The sequence below is a fragment of the Arvicanthis niloticus genome, chromosome 24 (genome assembly GCF_011762505.2).
Source record: "Arvicanthis niloticus isolate mArvNil1 chromosome 24, mArvNil1.pat.X, whole genome shotgun sequence".
NCBI lineage: Eukaryota > Metazoa > Chordata > Mammalia > Rodentia > Muridae > Arvicanthis > Arvicanthis niloticus.
In genome coordinates, this window is record NC_133432.1 from 15,083,425 (window position 1) to 15,106,028 (window position 22,604).

General features: G+C 40.4%; 1 protein-coding gene across 1 annotated transcript in view; it reads right to left on the reverse strand.

Moving 5' to 3' along the window:
• Positions 1-219: 219 nt before the first annotated feature.
• The window catches only part of Sbno1 (strawberry notch homolog 1), a 36,569-nt gene continuing 14,184 nt past the window's right edge, over positions 220-22,604 (reverse strand). The window contains exons 13-28 of the mRNA XM_076922896.1: positions 22,333-22,530; positions 21,376-21,543; positions 21,111-21,286; positions 20,450-20,581; positions 16,646-16,781; positions 15,742-15,854; positions 15,567-15,638; positions 15,104-15,203; positions 12,304-12,378; positions 8,680-8,826; positions 8,504-8,598; positions 8,330-8,422; positions 5,671-5,808; positions 5,032-5,108; positions 2,879-3,072; positions 220-1,823 (exon numbers count right to left, since the gene is read on the reverse strand). Coding sequence (XP_076779011.1) covers positions 1,681-1,823; positions 2,879-3,072; positions 5,032-5,108; positions 5,671-5,808; positions 8,330-8,422; positions 8,504-8,598; positions 8,680-8,826; positions 12,304-12,378; positions 15,104-15,203; positions 15,567-15,638; positions 15,742-15,854; positions 16,646-16,781; positions 20,450-20,581; positions 21,111-21,286; positions 21,376-21,543; positions 22,333-22,530 — 2,057 coding nt within the window. The 3' untranslated portion in view covers positions 220-1,680. The remainder of the gene's footprint in view (positions 1,824-2,878; positions 3,073-5,031; positions 5,109-5,670; positions 5,809-8,329; positions 8,423-8,503; positions 8,599-8,679; positions 8,827-12,303; positions 12,379-15,103; positions 15,204-15,566; positions 15,639-15,741; positions 15,855-16,645; positions 16,782-20,449; positions 20,582-21,110; positions 21,287-21,375; positions 21,544-22,332; positions 22,531-22,604) is intronic.

The following is a 22,604-nucleotide window of genomic DNA, read 5'->3' on the forward strand; positions in this document are numbered from 1 at the left end:
CTCTGAGAAGATTAAAAAGCTACAAAGAAAACAGTTCAACTTGAAAAACATTCAAAAGTACCATCATTTACCCCATCCCTAAGATCAACTCAGACTTCAGGAAAGGGCCCAGTCAGACTCTAAGGCTACCTGGAAGGCTAAGGCAACGCCAAGTTCTACAGAGCCCTGCTATCCTATGCCTGGAGTCCCCAGTGAGGGCCTAAACAAGAGTCCACTTCGTTAGTATAATAACTTTTTTATTCAACATCTACAAGATTTTGTTATCTTGTAGTTTTAAACCAGATTTATACAATCTCAATTTTTAAATAGTGCAACCTGTGCAAGCAAAAAAAGGAAGGAAGGAAGGAAGGAAGGAAGGAAGGAAGGAAGGAAGGAGAAAAGGTAGAAAAAATAGGGGAAGGGGAGGTTGGGAGAAAAAAAAAAAAAACAGAAAGACCAATTGTCCCCTCACTGAATTTTTTATAAACATCTATTATAGGTGAAACAAAACTTACCCATGTTATAGATAAGTGTCTATTCACATTTGTACATTACCATTTTAAACAGCTGGAGATAATCTCTACAATGTCTTACAGCACATTAAACAATATTCAAGTTACTGTGTAACAACAACAACAACATACAGCAGAAGCCAAGTGTTTTCTCACTGTTTAGTTTACAACTCAAGTACTGTTTCCGGTTTAAATGACAAAGCAGATTCAGATAATGAAGTAAAAAAGATTGTGTGCAAGACAGAAGCCAATCATACTTCTTCCTAAAACTATGCTTAAGTTAAGGAAAGTGTAACTTATGATAAGGCTCATAGCCATTTTTGCAGCACAAATTAGGATACTATTAACATATTAAAATGAACTTTTAAAGAGTTTTATCACAAAAAAAGTATGTACTTGCTACTTTAACAAGAAACTTGGGACAAGGAGGAGGGGGCAGGGCTGAGGGTTAGAAGCAACACCCAGGTATTCACACTAGAAATGCAGTACCAATCAATGCTGTACATCTCCAATGTTTCTCTCCATATGTGACTTTTGTGGTAATCTTGATTACACATGCTTTCAAAGACATGCACGTCAATAAAAGCTACAAAGGAACCTGAATGCATGGCACGCACCCTCACTTCATGCTGTCGGAAACGTTTACGTTGGAAAAGAAACCAATATATAGATTCAGTATTTAGAGACTTGAAACACATGCATTCGGGGAACTCCCACAGTAATGACAAGGATGTACTGTGTTAACCCTGAGCACTGTAGAAAGGAAAAGTAAAGCCAGTTCGGGAAGTTCCAAGGCTTTTCAACCAACTGTGGCCTTGTAGCATTAAACAAACTTACAGACAGATACATACACACCTGTGTGCGCACGTGGGCGCGTGAAAACACACACACACACACACACACACACACACACACACACACACACACACCGGCTCTGCTCACCCAAAGTAAAAGAGCACAGGCAGCTCCAAGGAAGCAGGAGGAAAGACACATGTCCCCTCTGCTCTGTTCACTGTCAACTTTGCTGCCTATTTCCAGGTTTGTCCTTAACCTCCCCCCCCCCAGGTTAACTAGAGAGCACAACTGAAGTTTAAAAAAGAAAAAAAAGAATTCTTTGGAAACTGTCCCTGATTTTTATGCAAGTGGTATGCTCTCCCAGCACTCAAGCCCGCATGCACGCCGACACTCTCTACATGTTGCTCAAGTTGGTGATGCTCTGCGGGTGATGCTGTTGCCACAGCTGTTTTTGTTGGACTGCGAGCTGCTGAGACTGGTCTGAAGTTGACAGGAGATTTACAAGAGGAGACACACAATTTGCTGGAATGATCAAACCTGTAATTAGCAAAAAAACATCTATGAAGTAGAGCTGTCCAATGGAAACCACTGTACATTACATTATACTTCACAGAGAACTGTAAACCACAGTCCCCAGAAACCAGACAGGCAGTCAGCACTGGACAGACGACGAACCCAGTGTACCAGCATCTCCTGATGAAGGAACTCAGGGTGCAGCACACCCCGTTCCCATCTCCATGCATCGGCTTCATAAACTTCACACACAGCACCCTTCTGCCACTCAGTAAGATGCAAAATGACTCTAAGATACGGTGAACATGACCATCTCAGTCAGCAGGAATGGTACAGTGGACACACAGACTATGAGGGCAATTGGAGGTCCAGCTCCCAGCTACAGGATCTTCAGTTCTGACCTGTGGAGGATCTGAACTCAATGTAGCAGCTAAATGCCCTTTTTCTTTTTTTAAAGCCAAAAGCTATTTATATAAAACTCATTTATATAAAACTTTTACAGCCACAACTTGAGTTCAAATAAAGTTCACTAATTGGGAAGGAGGCCTACTGGTCTCCTCACTATAGGTTATCAGCAACGAACAGTGTAGCAGCTAGCTACATCTAGAGCTGTAAATTGTCTGGAGCTGATCACACACTGGTCTGAGCTAGCCTGCTGTCCTAGGTTCTACAGGACTCAAAGCCTGAAACTGCTCAGCCTTGGAAAGGGAATAGGTTATCTCAAGAATAGAGAGGGACAGCCTGTAATAAGCACAAAAAGTTGAAAGCAGCCCCAGAGACATTCATAGGGTAATTACTGTCAAATCACAGTGCTTACTACAAGGGTCAAGTACAACTGGCTACCATGATGTCTGCTTGTAATCCCATCTCCTTGAAGAAAGGCAGCCAGATAACTCAGATAAATAACTTTGAAGCCAAAGACCAAGCTTGACTGCTCTAAATCTTGTAAAACAAGTGGCATGTTCTGTGCTCACTACTAGAACACATGTGAGACAACCAATCTCTGATGTCAGAAGTGAAAAATAATATTGGGTAGGATGTGATTCTTTCCCCACCACCAAAACAAAAGCAAAGCTCACCTACAATCCGCTGCCCATCTTCAGTCCTTAGCCGCACTATCTGCATTTTCACGTTTGTGCCACTGACAGAGGCCAGAACACCCTCCACTTTTGTCCAGACGCTCAGTACTGAGCCACATAGTACATAGTATGTGCGGCAGCGGAGACCAATCTCACATACCAATCCTAAGCTTGCTTTTTTGCAATTGCCACGCCTAGAAAACATTGAGGAGAAAAAATATGTATAGAAACATGCTGTATACATGAATAATCTGTAAAGCCTAGCCATATTTCAAGAAGAAAATTGTTATTTGACTTTTTCCTAGAAAATCCTGTGGGCTTCCTGAGTTATCCTTTCCAAATCTGTGAGTAAGGTATCACATTACTTCTGCAAGTTCAACTGTGCGTGGGGACGGCCTACTTGTACACTGGGTTACTGGGGTTACTATCTATACACTGTTGATACTTCTATACCATTTCTTCACTGTGGTAGTACTTGCTGTGAAAATCACCTACCAGATGATGCTGAGTCACTGAACCGACTATGGCCAGCTTCAAATATGACTAGGGGAAAATGCTGGATAATTGGAGGAAACAAACCACAGAGAAACATAAACTGAGAAACAAAAAGTCATAGTACTGGTCAAACGTTGGCCAATTCATTGACACATACCTGAGTCACCACCAAAGCAACATAAATTTAATATAAGAAAAACAAACCAGGTGTGTAGGTGGCTCTTCCAGAATATAAAATAGCCGCCCTATGACAGCTTCATTACCTGGAATCTACATAAGGTGGACCCTAACAGAGCCTCTGACCTCCCTATGTGTACGTCAAAACAGCATCATCAGGGGCTGGAGAGCTGGCTCAGGGGTTAAGAGCACTGACAGCTCTTCCAGAGGTCACGAGTTCAATTCCCAGCAACTATACGGTGGCTCAAAACCATCTGTAATGGGATCCAATGCCCTCTTCACATAAAACATACAAACAAATAAATCTTAAAAAAAAAAAAAAAAAAAACAAAAAACCCAGCATCATCAAAGTGTGCTCATGCAGGTACACAGACTCTATGAGATTTTATTTACTTTTACTTTCATGTATATGGATGTTATGCCTGAATTATGTCAGTGACTCATGTGGCACATGTCAGTAGATGGCATGGGGTTCACTAGACGTAGTCTAAGTTACAGGTAGCCAAGTCACTTAACATAGATGCTAAGAATTGAACCTGGGTCTCCCAAAGGAGCGGAAGACACTTCTACCCACTGAACCATCTCTTCAGCTCCCACCCCATCTTTAGTTTGTTTGTTTTGAGACAGGGTTTCCCCAGCTGTACTGGAACTCACTCTGCAAACCAGGATGTTCTGGAACTCAGAGATCCACCTGCTGAGTGCTGAAATTAAAGGTGTGTGCCACCATGCCCAGCTCTCTAGCTCCTTTTTTTTCCATTTGTTTTTGAGGCCTGGTCTTGTATACTCTGGCCTCAGGTCTAAATTTTCCTGAGTGATGAGGCTGTAGATATGAGCTACCAGACCCAAAGAGTAAGGGTTTTTTGTTTTTTAAAACCAAAGAGAAAGCAAAAGGGATACAGGTGCAAGCAGGAACAATCCCAGTACTCAGGAGAATAAGGTAGGAAGAGTGTGTCAAATTCAAGGCCTCAACTTCAGACAAAGTTTCATGGTTAGCTCCAACACACACACACACAGACACACAGACAGACAGACAGACACACACACATACACACACACGAACAAAATGAGGAGAATGAGGGAGAGAAAAGGAGTGAGATCCAAGTTTTACCAGAGGAATAGCAATTAAGGCCATAAGTCAAAGTTTCAACGTAGCCCAGGCTAGACTCCACTCCGTACGTATATTAGGATGATCGGGAAGGTCCTAAGTGTGGTAGTATATGCGCTGATTACCATGGCAAGTCTCTACATACAATTCTGATGAAGTAAACTGTGCCTACCAACAGACAACTTGATATTTACTCACAATCAGATATTCATAAAGAATGAAAATGTGTTTAGGCAAGCACTGTGGCTCGGCTCAACCATTCTTGGGAGGTAGAAACAATAGGATGACAAGAAGATTCAGCATCTTCACCCCCCAAAACAGAAAAAAATCTTAACTATACTTAAAGAAGTTAAGTGAGGTGATAAGAAGCACTAACCAGTATGCGTGAGTACAGGTGTCTGCAGAGGAGTTATACTGATCCAGCCAGTGTACCAAGGCGTCATCAGAGACTACCTGCAAAGACAAAGGAAAATCATACTGCAACAACTGGATAGCTGACCTAATCACTAGCATCAAAGGCAGTCAACAACAATGACAACATAATCTTCACCAGGAAGCCCAGTCCCATGTGTAGCAGGATGGAAATATCACCAAGAAAGGTAGCCAAAGCCGCTTGTGGGATGAGCTTTGCAGGGAGCTAGTTAAACAGTTACTTCCAAATCAGAGTGCCCAGAAAGTTAAGACAATACTTTCCAGAAGGTACAGAAGTAATGTTGGGAAAAGCATTGACTATTATCTGGAAATTTATAGGAGTAAAACCATGCAGCATACTCATGGCAAATCAAAAGCTTGTTGGAAGGACTGTCCCTTACTGAACTGCTGCAGGTTTTGGGTATTGAAGATCACATGCTTATCTTGTCTCAATGGGTAGTAACCTTAAAACTGCAATAGCAGTGTATTAAAAAAACATGCTACTGTACAAGAGTCATCATCCTTGAACCCAGAAACTTTGAAGATACGGCTTCCTATCATGAAGTAAGCATTGACATAATACAATATATAAGTGAGAAAATACCTTCTTATATTTCTTTTTCAGATCAGCGTAAATTTCTAATTTGAGTTGCTTCCCAGTGTTTGGTCGATAAATTAAAAATAGTTTCTTCTTAGGGTTTACTTCTTTAACTAAGATTGCCGTTTTTTTGTTGTTTCTTATCTATTAAAAGAACAACAGAAAACCTATAAGAATTTGATCCTACATAATTAAAAATATTCTATCATATCATCACAGCAGCAAATTCAGCACAAAAGATACACCAGATAGTTATGTAACCATATAACCACACTTCAGGCTTTAAGCTGAGGGAAGGCTACTTTGTTACTCTGACTAAACTAAGGGTCACAACAGTGTTTTTGCTTTTTTTTTTTTTTTTTTTTTTTGAAATATCCCACCAAATAGGGAACTCACTGTGGTCCATGCTAGCCTGGAACTCAGGGTATTCCCACCTCAACCTCCAATGTGAGTTCCTATGCTTGTATCCACACAAGTTTTCTTATACATCCATTTATTTATTGAGAATTTTTTCCCCTTCCTTCCTCTTCCCCCCCCCCTTTTTTTTGTTTTTTTGTTTTTTTGTTTTTTTGTTTTTCGAGACAGGGTTTCTCTGTGTAGCCCTGGCTGTCCTGGAACTCACTCGGTAGACCAGGCTGGCCTCAAACTCAGAAATCCGCCTGCCTCTGCCTCTCAAGTGCTGGGATTAAAGGTGTGTGCCACCACCACCCGGCCTTTTCCCCTTTTTTTGAGACAAGATTTCTTGAATTCAGAGATTATCTGCCTTTGCCTACTAAGTACTGAAATTAAAGGTGTCAGCCACCACCACCAAGTATAAATTTTTAAATTAAATGTATCCTTTCTCCCCTTTGTCTCTTCCCACATGCTCCCAACTTCTCTCAAATTCATGGCCTCTATTTTGTAAATCATTCTATCACACACATTCTTAAAAGTATAAACACAACCTGCTTAGTCCATAACATGTTACTTGTACGTATCCTGATTTCAGGATTGACCATTGCCATTGGCCTGGCTCTTACTGAGAATTTCACATATCCATGAATGTATTTTTGATTATTGTCACCCCATCTTCCCCTAGACCCCAGAGCTAATGTACAACATTCCCTTTGCAACTTGTTTTATACTCATGGTTGTTTTATACCCAGTGTCCAATCAGTGCTAAGCAAATGTGCATAAGCGTGGGATTATCTACTGGCGTGTGCACAACGTATCAGCCGATCCTCTTTCCTGCAGCCATCAAATGCCAACAGCTTCTGGCAAGGTGTGACTCCGTAACTACCTTCTCATCCACAGAGACCTTAGAAACTGTCACTGAACACTTATTTTGTTCTATGTACATGGAGTCACAGCAGAGAAGCCTCAAAAGTTAAAAAAAAAAAAAAAACAAAAAAAAAAAACCTTGAGTCAATGTTTCTCTGTAGCCTCTGGCTGTTCTTGAACTCAGAAATCTACCTGCTTCTGCTCCTGATGTGCTGGGATCAAAGGTGTATGCTACCAATACTCAATAAGAGATTCTATAACAGATAAAAGCAAATACCTCTACTATAAAACAATAAAAGAAAATTAGAATACCATCAAATTATGAGATAACTACAATATTCCAAAAAGCTAACTGTTGGAAAAGGCTCGCCCAGTATGGTGGACAGTCCATGCCTGTAACTTGGCACTCTGGAGTCTGATGTACATATAAAGCCAGCCTTGATACACAGTGAGAACCTGAGCTAAGTTGGTGGCTACAGGTTCCATCTCTACCATTTGAGAGACACATTTAATGTACTCAGGAAAATGTACACCACACTATTGGTGTCACTGAAGTAACAACATCTCTGAAGTACCAGAGGCACAAACTCAACAGCAGCCTTGTTTACATAGGCCTTCCTCAGGCCCGTTCTACTCCAAAATGAACACTAAACAGACAAAGCAAACCAAAGGCAGGCAGGAACCACTGAGTAACTGATGAGAAGAGATTACATTCATTGACCCACAGGACTACAACCAAGGGCTAAAAGAAGAGTCTACTCTGTAACTACTACAATCTTCCAGAACACGGAAATACAACTGCTCCAGTTCAAGGAAGACTTGAAGCCCTTTCTGGCCTTTGTGTATACTAGGCCCACACTCTATATACAGACAAACATAAAAACAAGACATTCTGTAAACATAGAACAACATTAAGCCTGATATGGCATGCAGACCTATATATATAATAGATGAATAATTAAAAATTGTAATGGTTAAGGTGAGCCAGGCATGGTGTGCTGAAGAGTGAGACAGTGTGACCACTGTGAATTCAAGGCTAGTCTATGTGACAAGAGTTTTCCAAAACAGCCAGGGCTATATCGTAAGATCTATCTTGGAAAGAAAGAGAAGGGAAAGGAGGGGAAGGGGAGGGAGGAGAAGAGAGGAAAAACCTAAAGCCATAGGAGAGATGGCTCGGTGGTTAAGAGCACCATCTGCTCTTCCAGAGGTTCTGAGTTCAATTCCCAGCAACCACATGGTGGCTTACAACCATCTGTAATGGGATCTGATGCCCTTTTCTGGTGTGTCTGAAGACAGTGGTAGTGTACTCACATATATGAAATAAATAATTAAAAAAAAAAAAAAAAAAGTAAGAACCAAAAAGTAAATGTTATTGGTAAGACTCTGAAGAAAACTCAATTCGTACTTGCAATGACAAGTAAAAGCCATCATCTGGTCCAGTCAGCTCTGCCCAAATCTTGGTTGCTTCCTCCCAGGACATTCCCCTTTCCACGCTAATCTGTGAAAGACATGTAGAGATTTAAATGGAGCTCAGGTATGTGAACACTAGTATGAAACATGTACATATACATAGACTTACTGTGTATAACTCTACATGGCCAGAGGTTGAATATCCTGGAGTTAGAAACTTCTTCACATCACTCTTCCTCACCTTTTCATCTCCAGAACCCAGATCTTAAGACAGAAACAGAAGTGTGTAAAATGGAGAAATACTCTAGACCAGGAGCACAGAGTATAGTAAGTTTCCTCACTCACCTAGGATTCCCATGTCGTATCTTCCATTCTTCTTGGCATTCTGAACAACTGCAGTAAGTGTGTCTGCAAAATACTGAAACAATGCATTCTGCTGATGTACCTCCATGCCCAGAATTCTGTTTAAGAATTTTCCTATATTGTTATAGTCTGTAAAGACAAGATTGTAAGAAAAATCCCATGAATTCCCTTGACAAATTAAAATTTTATTCTTCAATTAAGCAAACCTTCAAAGTCTGACTTCCAAGTGGAGTCCTCTCCCCAGTTTTTGCTGTGCCCTCACTGTGGGGCTGCAGTACAGTAACCAGCCATAGGCAAAGCAGGACACACTCACTAGACAGTCCAACTTCCAACTTTTCCTTGAACATAATTTAGCACACGAGAACAGTGGTTCACCAACATCAAGTCTTTTAGATTTAATTTAACATATGTTTATTCTCAACATATGGGTAAGTTTTGACTGGAAGAACACCCAGTGCCCTTAGCCACTAAGCCATTCCTCCAACCTATTTACATTTTTAAAATTAGAATTTCTTTGTATTCCTGTTTGTCCTGGAACTCACTCATGTAGACCAGGTTGGCCTTGAACTCACAGAGATCCATCTGCCTCTGCCTCCTAAATGTTGGGAATAAAAGCAAGTTGTGTGTGAGGGTGTGTGTACTCGAATGGAAACTGAGCTCAGATCCTCTGTAAGCTCTTAACTGCTAAGCCATTGTTGGAGAGTCCAAATTCTTTTGTTTTGAGACAGTCTCCATCTTGTTTTAACTTCCTCAATGGTGGAATTGATTACACCTTTTCTGCCACTACACACAGCTTATATATATATACATACACACACATATATATACACACACACACACACACACACATATATATATATTTTTAAATTAAAGGTAGGTTTATTGGGAAGCTACACTTGGGCAAATTCATTGTCCCCAAGGACCAAAGCCATGGAAGTCACCATGGGAAAGGGGGGATGGGAGAGAGAGAGAAAAAAGGGGCACTTGCAAAGAGAAGAGGGAGAGAGGGGTAGAAAGGGGGAGAGAGGGGGGGGGAGGGAGGGAGGGAGGGAGAGAGGGAGAGGGAAGGGGGGCTAGACCCCAACATTAAATTTTAACTTCAACTGCTAAATTGGTGACTGAACCCTGGAAGTGGAATGCATGGAGCTTTGGAAAACTACTTATGTCTGAATTGTTTCTGGATTCAAATACTGTTTGTCTTTTTGAGACAGTGTTTTTCTGTGTAATAGCCCTACTGGTCCTGAAATTTCCCTCTGTAGACCATGCTGACCCCAACCTCTCAGAGATCTTCCAGCCTCTGACTCCCTAGTGTTGGAATTAAAGGTATGAGCCATTATACGCAGCTCCGGATACTTTTTTTAAAAACTTAACCACAATGCAATTATGTTATGCACATGGATTCAGCATTTGTTTAAAACTTAGCCAGACAGAGTAATGCAAGTTATTACACCTATAATGCAAGCATTTGGAAGGGTGAGACAGAAGGACTGTTGCAAGCTGAAGGGCAACTTTGATTACATAGAGAGTTCTGGCATAGACTACACAGTAATAACCTGTCAACAACCCCCCCAAACCAAAACAAACCAAAACAAACAAACAAAGAAACAAAAAAAACCCAAACCAACCCAAACCAAGAACCCTGCAACAAGGTTGGTCATATCTGTAGTCAGTGCTAGTCATAAAGGTCTGGTCCAAGTGCATGCTGCTTATCCCAGCTATGTAGAAAACAAAGGCAATTGGTTCAAGACCTACACTAGACTACATACAGAGTAAGTGAAAGATTAACTTGGCTCATGCAGTGAGACTGTCTCAAACCTGAAGAGCACTCAAGGGCAGAGGCAGATGGATGTCTTTTAGTTCCAAGACCAGCCTGGTCTACATAGTGAGTTTCAGGACATCCAGGGAGACACAATTTAAAAACAAAAAACAAACAAAAAACCCCACCAAGCAAGCAAGCAAGCAAGCAAGCAAACAAGCAAGCAAGCAAGCAAGCAAGCAAACAAGCAAACAAACAAATGAGAGACTGTTTCAGCATCAATAAGTTTAAGACAATTCAAGATCCAGCCAAAATGATTGAAGTCATTGCCAAAAACCAATTGGAGAATAAAGTCTACGTGACTACAAAAGTAATGACACCATTAGGGACCTAAGGAAACGGACTGTAGCATAAACAGGACTACTGCAGGATATCTGGTTGCACTGTGAATCCAAGATTATGTTATTTACTGGAAAAAAACTGTTTTCAGTTCTGGCATGGCTCAGTCTTAGCACACAATTTTAATCTAAGAGCTTTCTGCTTGAATGCTCTAAACTGGATAAAGTCAACCACAGTCAAGAGATAGAGCAATAACCAGATGACAGGTAGTGAACATATGATTATTAACAAAAACCCACAGAGAGTAAGGGGGAGTCAGGAAAACAGATAAAGAGAGACAACAGGAAATAGAAAGGAAGGACATTCAGTTAGAAGGTTTTTGTTGTTCTAGAAGGAGGGTTAGCTGGGTGCCTTCTCTGCCTCTCTAAGCTAGCAGGCTTTCACCACAGCATCTGCCTCCCAAGTCTTCATCAGTAAAGTTCAAAGATTGAGATTTTGTTTAAAAAAAAACAAAAAAACAAAAAAAAAAAACCCAAAAACCAAAAAACCATAAGATCCTGTTAGAATAATATCTTTTTTTTTTTTTAAAAAGAGATGGTCCATAACTTGTGAGCACATGTCTGTGGGAGACCATGAAACCCAGGATAGGATGAATATGAAGCTATTTTCTGCCTGCCCTGTTATCCTTCCCTTCCCTTCCCTGTTACATGTTTATGGATGATTATTTTTAACAATTCCTATGCATAGACACAAATGCTAAAAATAAATGAGTAAATAAACAACAAAGTGCAAAGGAGGTTTCAAGCTGGGCATGGTAGCAAACACTTTTAGTCCCAGTATTCAGGAGGCAGAGGCAGGCAGATCTCTAAATTCAAGGCCAGCCTGCTCTTCAGCGTGATGTCTAGGAAGGCTAGGGCTATAAAGAGAAACCCTGTCTCAGGAAAACAAAGCAAACCAAACCAAACCAAACAAAACAAAAACAGACCAAAGAGTGCTTCAGATAACTCAGTGGAACAGCATTTTACCAGTATACAGAAGGCTCTGATTTACATTCTAGAACTACCTGTAATCCCAGCACTAGGGTGTCTAAGGCAAAAATATTGCCATGAGACCAGTAGGGCAAATCTAGCCAAGAGTGTGACTGTCACAAAAACACAAAATCACAGAGGTGATTCAATGATTCAACTTATCAAAGTGCTTCCCACCTAAACCTAATGAAATTGATTACCAAACCACCATGTAAAAAAAGCCAGATCCTGTGGCTCCCATCTTTAATTTAAGAAATTCTATAGTGAGAGAAGAGGCAGACACAGGAAATTCACCCAGAAACTCAGAGCCAATGGGCTTAAAGCAGTCAGTACAGATGCAGAAACAGACTGTCTCAAAACCATAGTGGAAGGAAAGAACCAGATTTCCCCAAAGTCACCTATGAGTTGAGGCTTCTTTAGTATACAATAGCATAAGGAAGGTTCCATTAATACAAGTTAAATGCACATACAGTGTGACATTACCTTTATCAAGAGTAAGAATTCCTGAGCGATCTTCTACATTAATCAAGCCAACTCCTATCAGTCCTTGCCGAACATCTATAAGAAAACAAAATTATAAAAAAATCTTCAGAATCCAAATAACATAACGAGCTGCTGATCTAGCATGAAGATTTAATGTACAGGGGCTGGAGAGATGGCTGAGCAATCAAGAACACTGGCTGCTCTTCCAAAGGACCAGGCAGGGTTTAATTCAGTACCTCAAGGCCATTCATAAGTGCCTGTAATCCAGTTTCAGAGGATCTGACACCTTCCACATACATACATTCAGGTAAAACACCAATGCACATGAAATAAAAATGAATCAACCTATGTATCTTGTTCTATTCCAGAAATCTGTATTAAACTGGTAACCAATGTACCCAATAATCTCTATCCAACCCCAAACCCTAACCCAACAAACCTCACAATGAATGCCTGTTGTTCTGTTTCTGGTGGCTTTGGTAGTACTAAAGACTGAACTCTAGGCTGTTACCACTAAAACTTCCCCTCCCTTCATTAAAAGAACACTAAAGAAGTTGAGGCAGAATAGCTTCAAGTTCAAAGTTCAGCATGGGTGAGTTCTAGGCCAACCTGTGTGTCTCAAAAAACTAAAATAGAGCTGCCAAGATTGCTCAGTAAGTAAGAATGCTTGCTGCTAAGCCTCTGACCTCCACATATGCTATGAACTCTGATCACCTAGCCCCAACACTCAATTAATTAAAATAAAGAAAAAAACATTAAAAAAAAACCCTTATCTTTTAACAAGAACACTCTATATATTCTTGACCCTTTATCTAGAAGCGCAGATACAGAATTGTAACAATTTTGCACAAGTAGGATAATAGCTGACTTCCGAGTACATAAAGACATCATAATGTTTTCATTTAAGTTTTACCTAAAACTAATGTAAAACACTAAAAATGGTAAATGTTGAATAAGCAGCGAACATGCCATAGGAAACCTGATAGAACTCCCTTTGAATCCTGAGACAGGGTCTCGTCATGTAGCACCGGAAGTCCTGTAACAAAGTCTGCATTAACTCACCAAGATCCACTTGCCTCTGCCTCCCAAGAGCATGGATTACAGTCGTCCAGCAGCAATGACTGGCTTGATGGAACTTTTATAAGATAGGTCTGCTGGTGTAGCTAAGTGCTAAACATCTGGCATGGTAGGCCCAAGACCATTTTCTCTCTTTTTAATTAATTAAATAAGTAATTAATTAAATGTATACGAGTACACTTTCACTGTCTTCAGACACACCAGAAGAGGGCCTCAGATCCCATTACAGATGGTTATGAGCCACCATGTGGTTGCTGGGAATTGAACTCAGGACCTCTGGAAGAGCAGTCAGTGCTCTTAACCGCTGAGCCATCTCTCCAGCCCCCCCAAACCATTTTCAATCCCAAGAACTGAAAAGAACAAAAACACACAGAGAGAACTATGTGTGGTCTCCAACAAAGATATACAAATAGTATCTATATTAGGATTTGCAGGCTAGCTGGGGCTACATAATGAAACCCGTCTTAGAAAACAAAAACCAAAATACAAAAAATTTAAAAAACAACCCAAAGTTACTGTCATAATGAAAACAACTTTTCTCTACAAGCACTGTATACCAGGCACACACATGTAGGTACTCACAAAAACAGAAAGAATTATAAAAGGTTATTTCTTTTGATTTTTATGAATATGTATGTTTGTCTATATGAATGCATGTGCACTCTGTGCAAAGATTCCTTCTGGCACCAGAATAGCACCTCACATCCTCAAGAAATAGTTACAAAGAATTATGAGCACCAATGTGGGTACTTAGAACTGAACCCAGGTATTTTTACAAAAGCAGCAAATACATTGAACTGCTGAGCCATTTTTCTCTCTCTAGTCCAGGTATTATTATTATTTTTAAAGTAAATTTTTATTTTTTTATATACACAAGCATAGATACTTTTACATGTGAAGGTTAGACAATTCAATGGACGTTTCCCTCTTTGTATCATATGGATATTAACTATAACACACACTCAATCTCTCTCTCTCTGTGGCTATCTAGGCAATCTTTACATTGTAAAAGGGGTTGAAAAAGTGAACACTCAAAGATTTTCACTAAAGACTTCTCAAACACAAAAGGAGAAAGACATGTTATGAACCACATGTGATGGGCACCCATTTGATGTGTCTGTCTTATTGTTACTTGGCTTTGGCTTTAAATTTTTGTTTTGAAGATTAAGTTACTGTTCCCCCCCCCTCCCTTCAAGACAGGGTCTCATTAGGTAACTCTGGCTGTCCTGGAACTCACTCTTATAGAACAGGCTAGCCTCCAACTCAGAGATCTATTTGCCTCTGTCTCCTGAGTACTGAGATTAAAGGCCTGTATCACTATGCTAGTCTTTCAAGATTTATTTATTTATATGAGTGTCTTGCCTATATGTATGATTGGTGTCACATGTGTGCAGTGTCCATGGAGGCCAGAGGATGGCTTTCAATACCCCAGAACTGGAGTTACTGATGGTTGTGAGAGTTACTGATGGTTGTGAACTACCAACTAGGCAATGAGTCCCAAACCCAGGTCTTCTCCAAGAGCAACTAGTGTTCCTAACTGCTGAGCTATCTCTCTATACCCTGATTTCATCTTTTTTTTTTTTTTTTAAATAGACAAGGACTAACTGTAGGTTGGTCCTGAAATCATCATCATCTTGTCTCACCAAGTCTACTCCTGGGATTATTGGAATACACTATACCAACAAAAATATCTTTTTTCCAAGTATAATCATTTTTAAGTTACCTTTAAAGAATTCTCCAGGGTAGTCTGGAGGTGGTGATACCATAGGAGAATCCAAGTTTACAATGGATTTCATAACAATTTCTAAAGCATTTCTTCCATACTGTAATAAAACAAAAAATGATGTTTTAACCAGGCTCAACATTTGGGTAATTTTTGAACCAATTAAATGCTATAAATTATAATTGTACCAAATATTCAGAAACAACAGACATATGTTTTAGGACTGCTTATTCTGTGCCTTTTCAGACAGCAGACATTCAATACCTTAATGACTTCTTTTATTTCTAATAACGTATCTTGATGTTTTTTGAAATACTCTAGGAATGTTTTCCAACAGGAAATAAAAAACGTGCGTACAGATATATAATGTGTCAAGTCCTGTCTCATATGAAGATATAGAAGGCAAAGCTAACAACAGCAAGTAAGTAGAGTACTTAGTACCACTAGAGACACTGAAATATACCTTGTTGTCGAAGTTGAACCTGCTCAGATCTCTAGATTCCGTTGCTCTTCTGTCGCCATGTGTAAGTGCCCCCTGACAAAACACAGAACTCCTGGTCAAACCCTTATCAACCTCCCCAGAAGTCAGCTAACAAAAAACCATCTGTGATGCACATCTAACACAATTCAAAACTTACCAAACTCTCAAGTCTCTTAGCAACAATAGATGCAAATCTCTGTTCTCCAGCCAGTTCCGAAATCAAAAAGACATACTCTGGAGCAGTCACTTGGTTTGACCTGTGTGTTCTTCCTGTAACAAAAATTTGTACATTTCAATGATCACGTTCATTAGGCAGAAATAGGGTATTCTGAGACCCTAATTCATAGCTTTAATACTTAATAGGTATTGAGATGAGGTCTCATGTAGTCCAGGGCAGCCTCAAATGCACTATGCAGCTTAAGTCAGGCTTTAAGAAACCTGGTATTTCTGTGTCTACCAATCAAGTGCTGAGAGTACAAGCCTGCACATCAGCCTGGCCAAGCTAGTACCAACAAAATACCCTAAAAAGAAAAATTAAAGATGATAAACCCTCCTCGGCTCACCATAACAGCAATTCAAACTCTAACCATTGGCATCATCACTCAAGGATCAGAACCTGCCATAACTGTCCAAACGCTGCCATCATTTGGTTAGCCAGTGTTACTACATAGCTTTGGATGTCATGTGTAGATCACCAAGTCACAGGACCATGCATATGAAAAGGAAGAGTAATGTACCCCACATGGAGCTATTAAGAGCTGAAACAACGGTGGAAATAGTGGGCTTCTGTGAAAGACCCACATAGTATACTAATCTACAATGAAGATATTTCTGAGAACCCTGTTCTGGAAGGCCAGGACCCCTTTGCAATCCTACCAGAGATCTCAATACCATTTGAAAACAGGCAAAAATGAATTCATCATTCACTGCACATCCCAGTAGAGAGGGAACAAACTTCCAATATAGAATCTGAGAGTTCCAAAAGCTCCTGGTATCTCATACAGGCGGACTCCCAGATACTCTCACCTTTCCTCCCAGTGGGACCCAGTGGAGACACTTACCAAATTGCTGAATCGCCCTATCAGCACTCCAGGGTAACTCTAAAGTCATGTGAACTCTTCGCCTTTGATTCTTAGCTCTCCGATCTGCTTGTAATGAAATACCTGAGCTGGCGGCTTCTGAGATAATAGCGATATTCTGTATCAAATTAAAAAAGGAAACAAAAATCACCTCTGAGCAAAGGGAAAGAGAACTTCCCACTAGTATGTACCCTGATCTCATTTCATAGTAATGAGATGCCCTAGTGTCAGCTGAGCATATGTTGTCTAGAGTCAAGATTAGCTGTTCCAGTCTCCCTTACTACTAAGCATGAGTACATAGGCAAGCTGCAGCCAGTTTAGAATAGGTGGGAAACATAATATACAGTAGACAGTTGTGAAGTAGAAGACAAGACCATGTGTCCTGTAGCCATCTAGGGCTTGCACAGCATGCAGGAAGGTCTGATTGTCACCACCAATCCTGATGTAAGTGGGGAAAATGCCAGTAATGCAGCTTATAAGTAGAGAGTGCTTACCTAACAAGCATGAGGCCCTCAGTTTAAGGGCCAGAACACGAAGGGTGCAGATATGATGGTACATAGTGTAATCACAGAATGCAGGAGGCTGAGGCAGGAGGGAAAAATGAGTTCAAAGCCATCCTGGGGTACACAACAAGACCCAGGCTCAAAAAGACAAAACTGGTGGTCCTGCCTATTCCAGAGACTGAGGCAGGAGAATCACTTGAAACTAGAAATTGGAGAAAATGAAGGCAGACTAGGTAGAGTAAGGTGCTATCTAAAGAAAAAGAATAGAGAGAGGAAAAGGGTTAAGAGGAAAAAGAGTAAAAATCTTTTTGAGACAGTCTCTTATGTAGACAAAGCTACCCTAAAACTCAGGATCCACCTGCTTCAGACTTGTCCCAAAAGTTCCAAAATTACAGGCATATGATGCCACACACTTAGCCAACACAGAAACATGTACACAACAGAAATATCTTGTTTAAACTGTAAGTAGGAAAAAGCAACTTCTGCATAGTCAGATAACTTCAGTTCAATCCCAGCAGTCAATGTAGCAGAGGGAGAGAATTGACTCCCAGTTATCCTCTAATCTCCACACAACTGCCATAGCATGCCTATTCACAAACATACTTCTACACAATTAAAAAAAAAAGTGGTAATAATTTCTAAAAATAGGATTTAGCAATATACTGATTTTGATAAATACTTGGGTCTAGGTTCATGAGATAATCACATAAACTCTTAACTCAAATCCCAGGGTACCAGAAAGAGTCTTCTGGCCTCCAGAAGCACCCAGAACACACTTGGTGAATGTATATACACTCAGGCAAAACATTCACACACAAGTGGGAGTGGCGCCATGCATCTTTAATCCCAACACTTAGAGAAAAGAAAGGCAGAGACAGGTGAACTGTCTGGACAATCTGGTCTGGACAGCTCCTGGCCAACAAGGGCTATACAATGAAAACTGTGGAAGAAAGAGGAAGGAAGGGAAGGGAGAGGAGGGGAGGGGAAGACAGGGGAAGGCAGGGAAGAGGAGGAGAAATTCAGGAATTGTGGCCTCAGCCTTTAATCACAGCTGAGGCAGGCAGATTTCTGAACTGTAAGCCCGCCTGGTCTACATAGTTCTAGGACAGCCAGGGATACAAAAAGAACCTGTCTCAAAAAAACAAAGGCAGGAGAGATGGCTCAGATGTTAAGAGCACTGGGTGCTCTTCCAGATGTCCTGAGTTCCCAGCAACCACATGGTAGCTCACAACCATCTGTCATGGGATCTGATGCTTTATTCTGTTATGCAGGTGTGCATATAGATAAAGCACTCATATACATAAAATTTAAAAGAGAGAAAAACAAAACAAAATAAAATAAAACAAAAGCCGGGCTGTGGTGGCGCACACCTTTAATCCCAGCACTTGGGAGGCAGAGGCAGGCGGATTTCTGAGTTCAAGGTCAGCTTGGTCTACAGAGTGAGTTCCAGGACAGCCAGGGCTCCACAGAGAAACCCTGTCTAGAAAGACAGACAGACAAACAAACAAACAAACAAACCAAAACAAAAATCCACATGTACAAAGACAATACACATAAAACTTTAAGAAAGCAATTCCTTTCTTTAGGTTGGAGAGAACACAGTGGATAGGAACACCTGCTCTTGCACACACTACTATCTCTAACTCTGATTCTAGGGACTCCATGCCTTCCTCTGGCCTCTCTGAGCACAGTGAGCACACGCAAACACAACATTCACACATATAAAATACAGTTTTGCTTTTTTGAGATAATCCCTGGCTGTGTTAGAACTCACTCTGTAGTTGAAACTGGCCTCAAACTCAGGTATCTACCTGTCTGTCTCCTGAGTGCTGAGATTAAGGTATGCATGACAATTTTGGCAGCCTGGCAAAATAATGTATGTCTATTTTTTAAAAGTCTATTTCTTTCAAAAAAAATGTCATAAGCAAAATGTTTATAATTATCGAAGCAGATGGATAAGAATGGATCTGAGAATCCTAGGGTTTGAGGAAATTCATGAATAAGGCTCCAAGTAGTTAGAGTAAAGCACAGTAATTAATAGAAAACATGCTTAGGAATCCTACCGGGAACACACACAAAATAGAAGGAGTCTAAAGAAGAATCCTAGGTGTTCAAGATGCCTTCAAGGTCAGATATGAATGAGAGCCTACAAACCATACATTGTAAATTACCTTAATACACATGGCACAAAACAAAAACGAAAACTCAAAGGACACCAGTAATCTGAACACATGGGTTTTTCTTTTGTTGTTGTTTTAAATCAAGACATAGGCTTACTAGAGAGCTCTAGCTGGCCTTGAATTCACAGAAACTCACCTGCCTCTCTCTGCCTGAGTGCACAGATTAAAGTAAGACCAGGGTGGCCACTCCAACCGCAAACTCATACAGATCTAGCTGACTTTACTCTGGGGAGCTGGGATTAAAGGTGTATGCTACCACTGCCAGCAGTACTCTTACTGTTCTAGACTACAAATTAGATGACATTAGATATCATGACACTATGCTAACAGCTGATTTTCCTTGCCAGATGACTAGTGAGACAATTAAATCTTGAGGACTTCTCTTGCCAGATTTTTTATACTTATTATATAATGAGTAAGAAGTGGGGTGTAGTTGAAACAAGGAAGCCACTGGGGACAAATTCTTTGGGCTCTGTTAAACCTTTCTTGTGGTCCCATTTTGTTTTTGTTTTTTCTTTGTTTCCATTCACTGTCTCAACATGAACAGAGGTATTCCTCATAGGCTAAAAGTATGAAATCATCAGCCAAAATGACTCCTGTCCTAAATGGTCCAGTGGATATTTAATGGCAGCTTTGCAAAATAACACAGAAAAGGGAAAAAGGGAGGGAAAACAGAGATTAAACCAATTGCTACCATGACCTACTGTTTTTATATTCACATTAAGGTATCCCTACTATTTCTCAATCTAAAATTTCAGACAAAGTCTCATATATTCCAACCTAGTTTAAAACTCCTGCTCGAAAATGCAGCCAAAAAGAATGAGCTCCCAATCGATCCTCTCTCCACTTCTAAAGTGTACCACCTCACCTGGCTTGTGCATTTAAGAGCTCAAAGGTTCTCATGCACAATACAGAATCTAGACTGCATTCACCTTATAGAAATGTGAGTATGTAAAAATCAGTACAATTACTAATAAAAAACTTTTCCAATAAGCATATAACCAATGCTATGGGTGTGGAGAAATGGAAAACAGATCCTTCTGAAGCTCAAGCTGAAAATATACAGGCGCCTTCTAATGAAAAGCACCTATGGGAAAAAATACCTTGTCTCCATCCATAAACCTCTGCTTCTCCGTGATGTTTAGAATCTCCACAGGCACATCAAGTTCAGACCTTGACTCGTAGGATATGCTGCCATCATCATTGCTCACCACACGGCCCTTGCGGCCAGTCATCTGAGAGAGAAACATCAACAGAGATTTAAGAAAACTGGCTGGGAACACCAAACATGGATGATACAAGTTGTCACTGGGAACAAAGAAACATTTGCAACATAAAAAACTGGAACATGGTCACAATCACAAAAGGCGAACAGGAGCCAAGCAGAGACAAGACAAGCAAACAAGGAGGACAGGATTTCTGTAGTCATATCATGAGAAATAAAGTAGAAAGAGACTTTTAAGGATATTCATTGCATAGAATTTAAAGTGAAAAAAGGGACTGGAGAGATGGTTCAGCAGTCGAGTGCACTGACTGCTCTTCCAGAGGCTGTAAGATCAATTCCCAGCAACTACAGGGTAGATCACAACCATCTGTGATGGGATCCGATGCCCTCTTCTGTCATACACTCATAGAGCAAATATAGCACTCATATTTATATATAAACAAATTTTTAAAAATTAAAAAAAAAACCTTTAAAATAATTTTCTTTAAAAGACGAAAATGCTATCAAGAGGGAACACAGCATTAAGCACATCTATTTACCTCGGCCACATTTTCAGGACCACCAAGTTCATCGATAAGTTCATCCAGAGTGTTAGGAGGGAGGTCTTCTGCTAATTTTTCTAGTTTATCAAGCAGGTCTTTCTTCATCTGCTGTGCCCTTTCAACAGCATCTTGACTTGTTATAAGGCTGCTGTTACTGTTGCTGTTACTGTTGGCTGATAAAGAATATTTGTTAATCATCGGTCAAACTTCAATCCTGACTTCATCAATAGCACATTTCCAAGCAGAAGTTTCTGTGTGGTACCTGGTGCACTGTTGGAAGCAGGTGAGATGACTGGTGCAGAGGAGAAACTAGGCCGCTTTGATCCAAGACCCGATGCTAACAAGGCACTTTGAATGGAATCTGGATCTATACTTTTCTTCTTTTTTTTATCTTTGTTTTTCTTATGGTCTTTCCTAATTAACCACGGATCTAAAAAGATCAAGCAAATATGTATCAAATAACTTAATAGGACATTATGGAATCTTTAAAGGAGGAGGTAAGTTTACTTTTGCAGACTAATTGTAGAAGTATTGTCAACTAGCAGTGTCCAGCGCACTCATTCATACACAGAAAGGTATCATTCCATATTCTCGTTAAAAATTGCAAGCCCACGGATGGCCTGGTCTTGCATTCCCTTGATGGCAGAACTCAGGAATCCTGAGGGAGAAGGATGTGATCCAGAGTAAAGTCATCCTCACCCAAAATTTAATATAAATAAATGAATGCACAGTTCTACATCATCCAGGGCTACATAGTGAGACCCACTCCCAGTATCAAAAAGGGCACAAAGCTGAGATCACCTCCTTTTACCTTAGAGTCAAACCTCTAGTAGACAGACAAGCTTGTTCTACAATAAGATTAGAATCTGTTGGATTACAAATCCAACAGCTTCATTTATGTTTTTAAAGGTTTGAGTAATTTTTAATCAAAGGTATTTGTATGTATTTATATGGAGACTGGCGCCAGGTGTCTTTGGAGGTCAAATGCTCCTCGAGCTGGAGACAGGAAGTAACAAGCCCTCAGACCTAGATGCTAGAAAATGAACTCAGGTTCTCTGCAAGAAGGGTATAACTACTGAGCCATCTTTCCAGCACCCAGAAAAGGTTCTCTTTCTTGTTTGTCTTTGAGACAGGGTCCCACTGTGTAACCTTGGCTGGCCTCTACTTCAAACACAACATCTCAGTCTCCTGCTCACATGCAGTACTTGAGTGAACTCACCATCCTCATTGTCTTCACTGGACTCATCTCTGAAGGGATTGAAATCGTCATCATCACCAGAGCTCATGTTTTTAGAGCTCTCATAGTCGCTTTCTTCATGATCAGAGACATCAGACTCACTTCCACTGTCATCAGAGCTGCTGCCAGTAAGGCCACCAATTTTCCGTGCTTTTTTGGCTTCTCGAGTAATTTCTTCACCTACCCTCAAGCCACAAACAATCAAGAATCAGCTAGAAATTCATTGTGTATTTTTGCTTTTGTTTGTTTTCAGG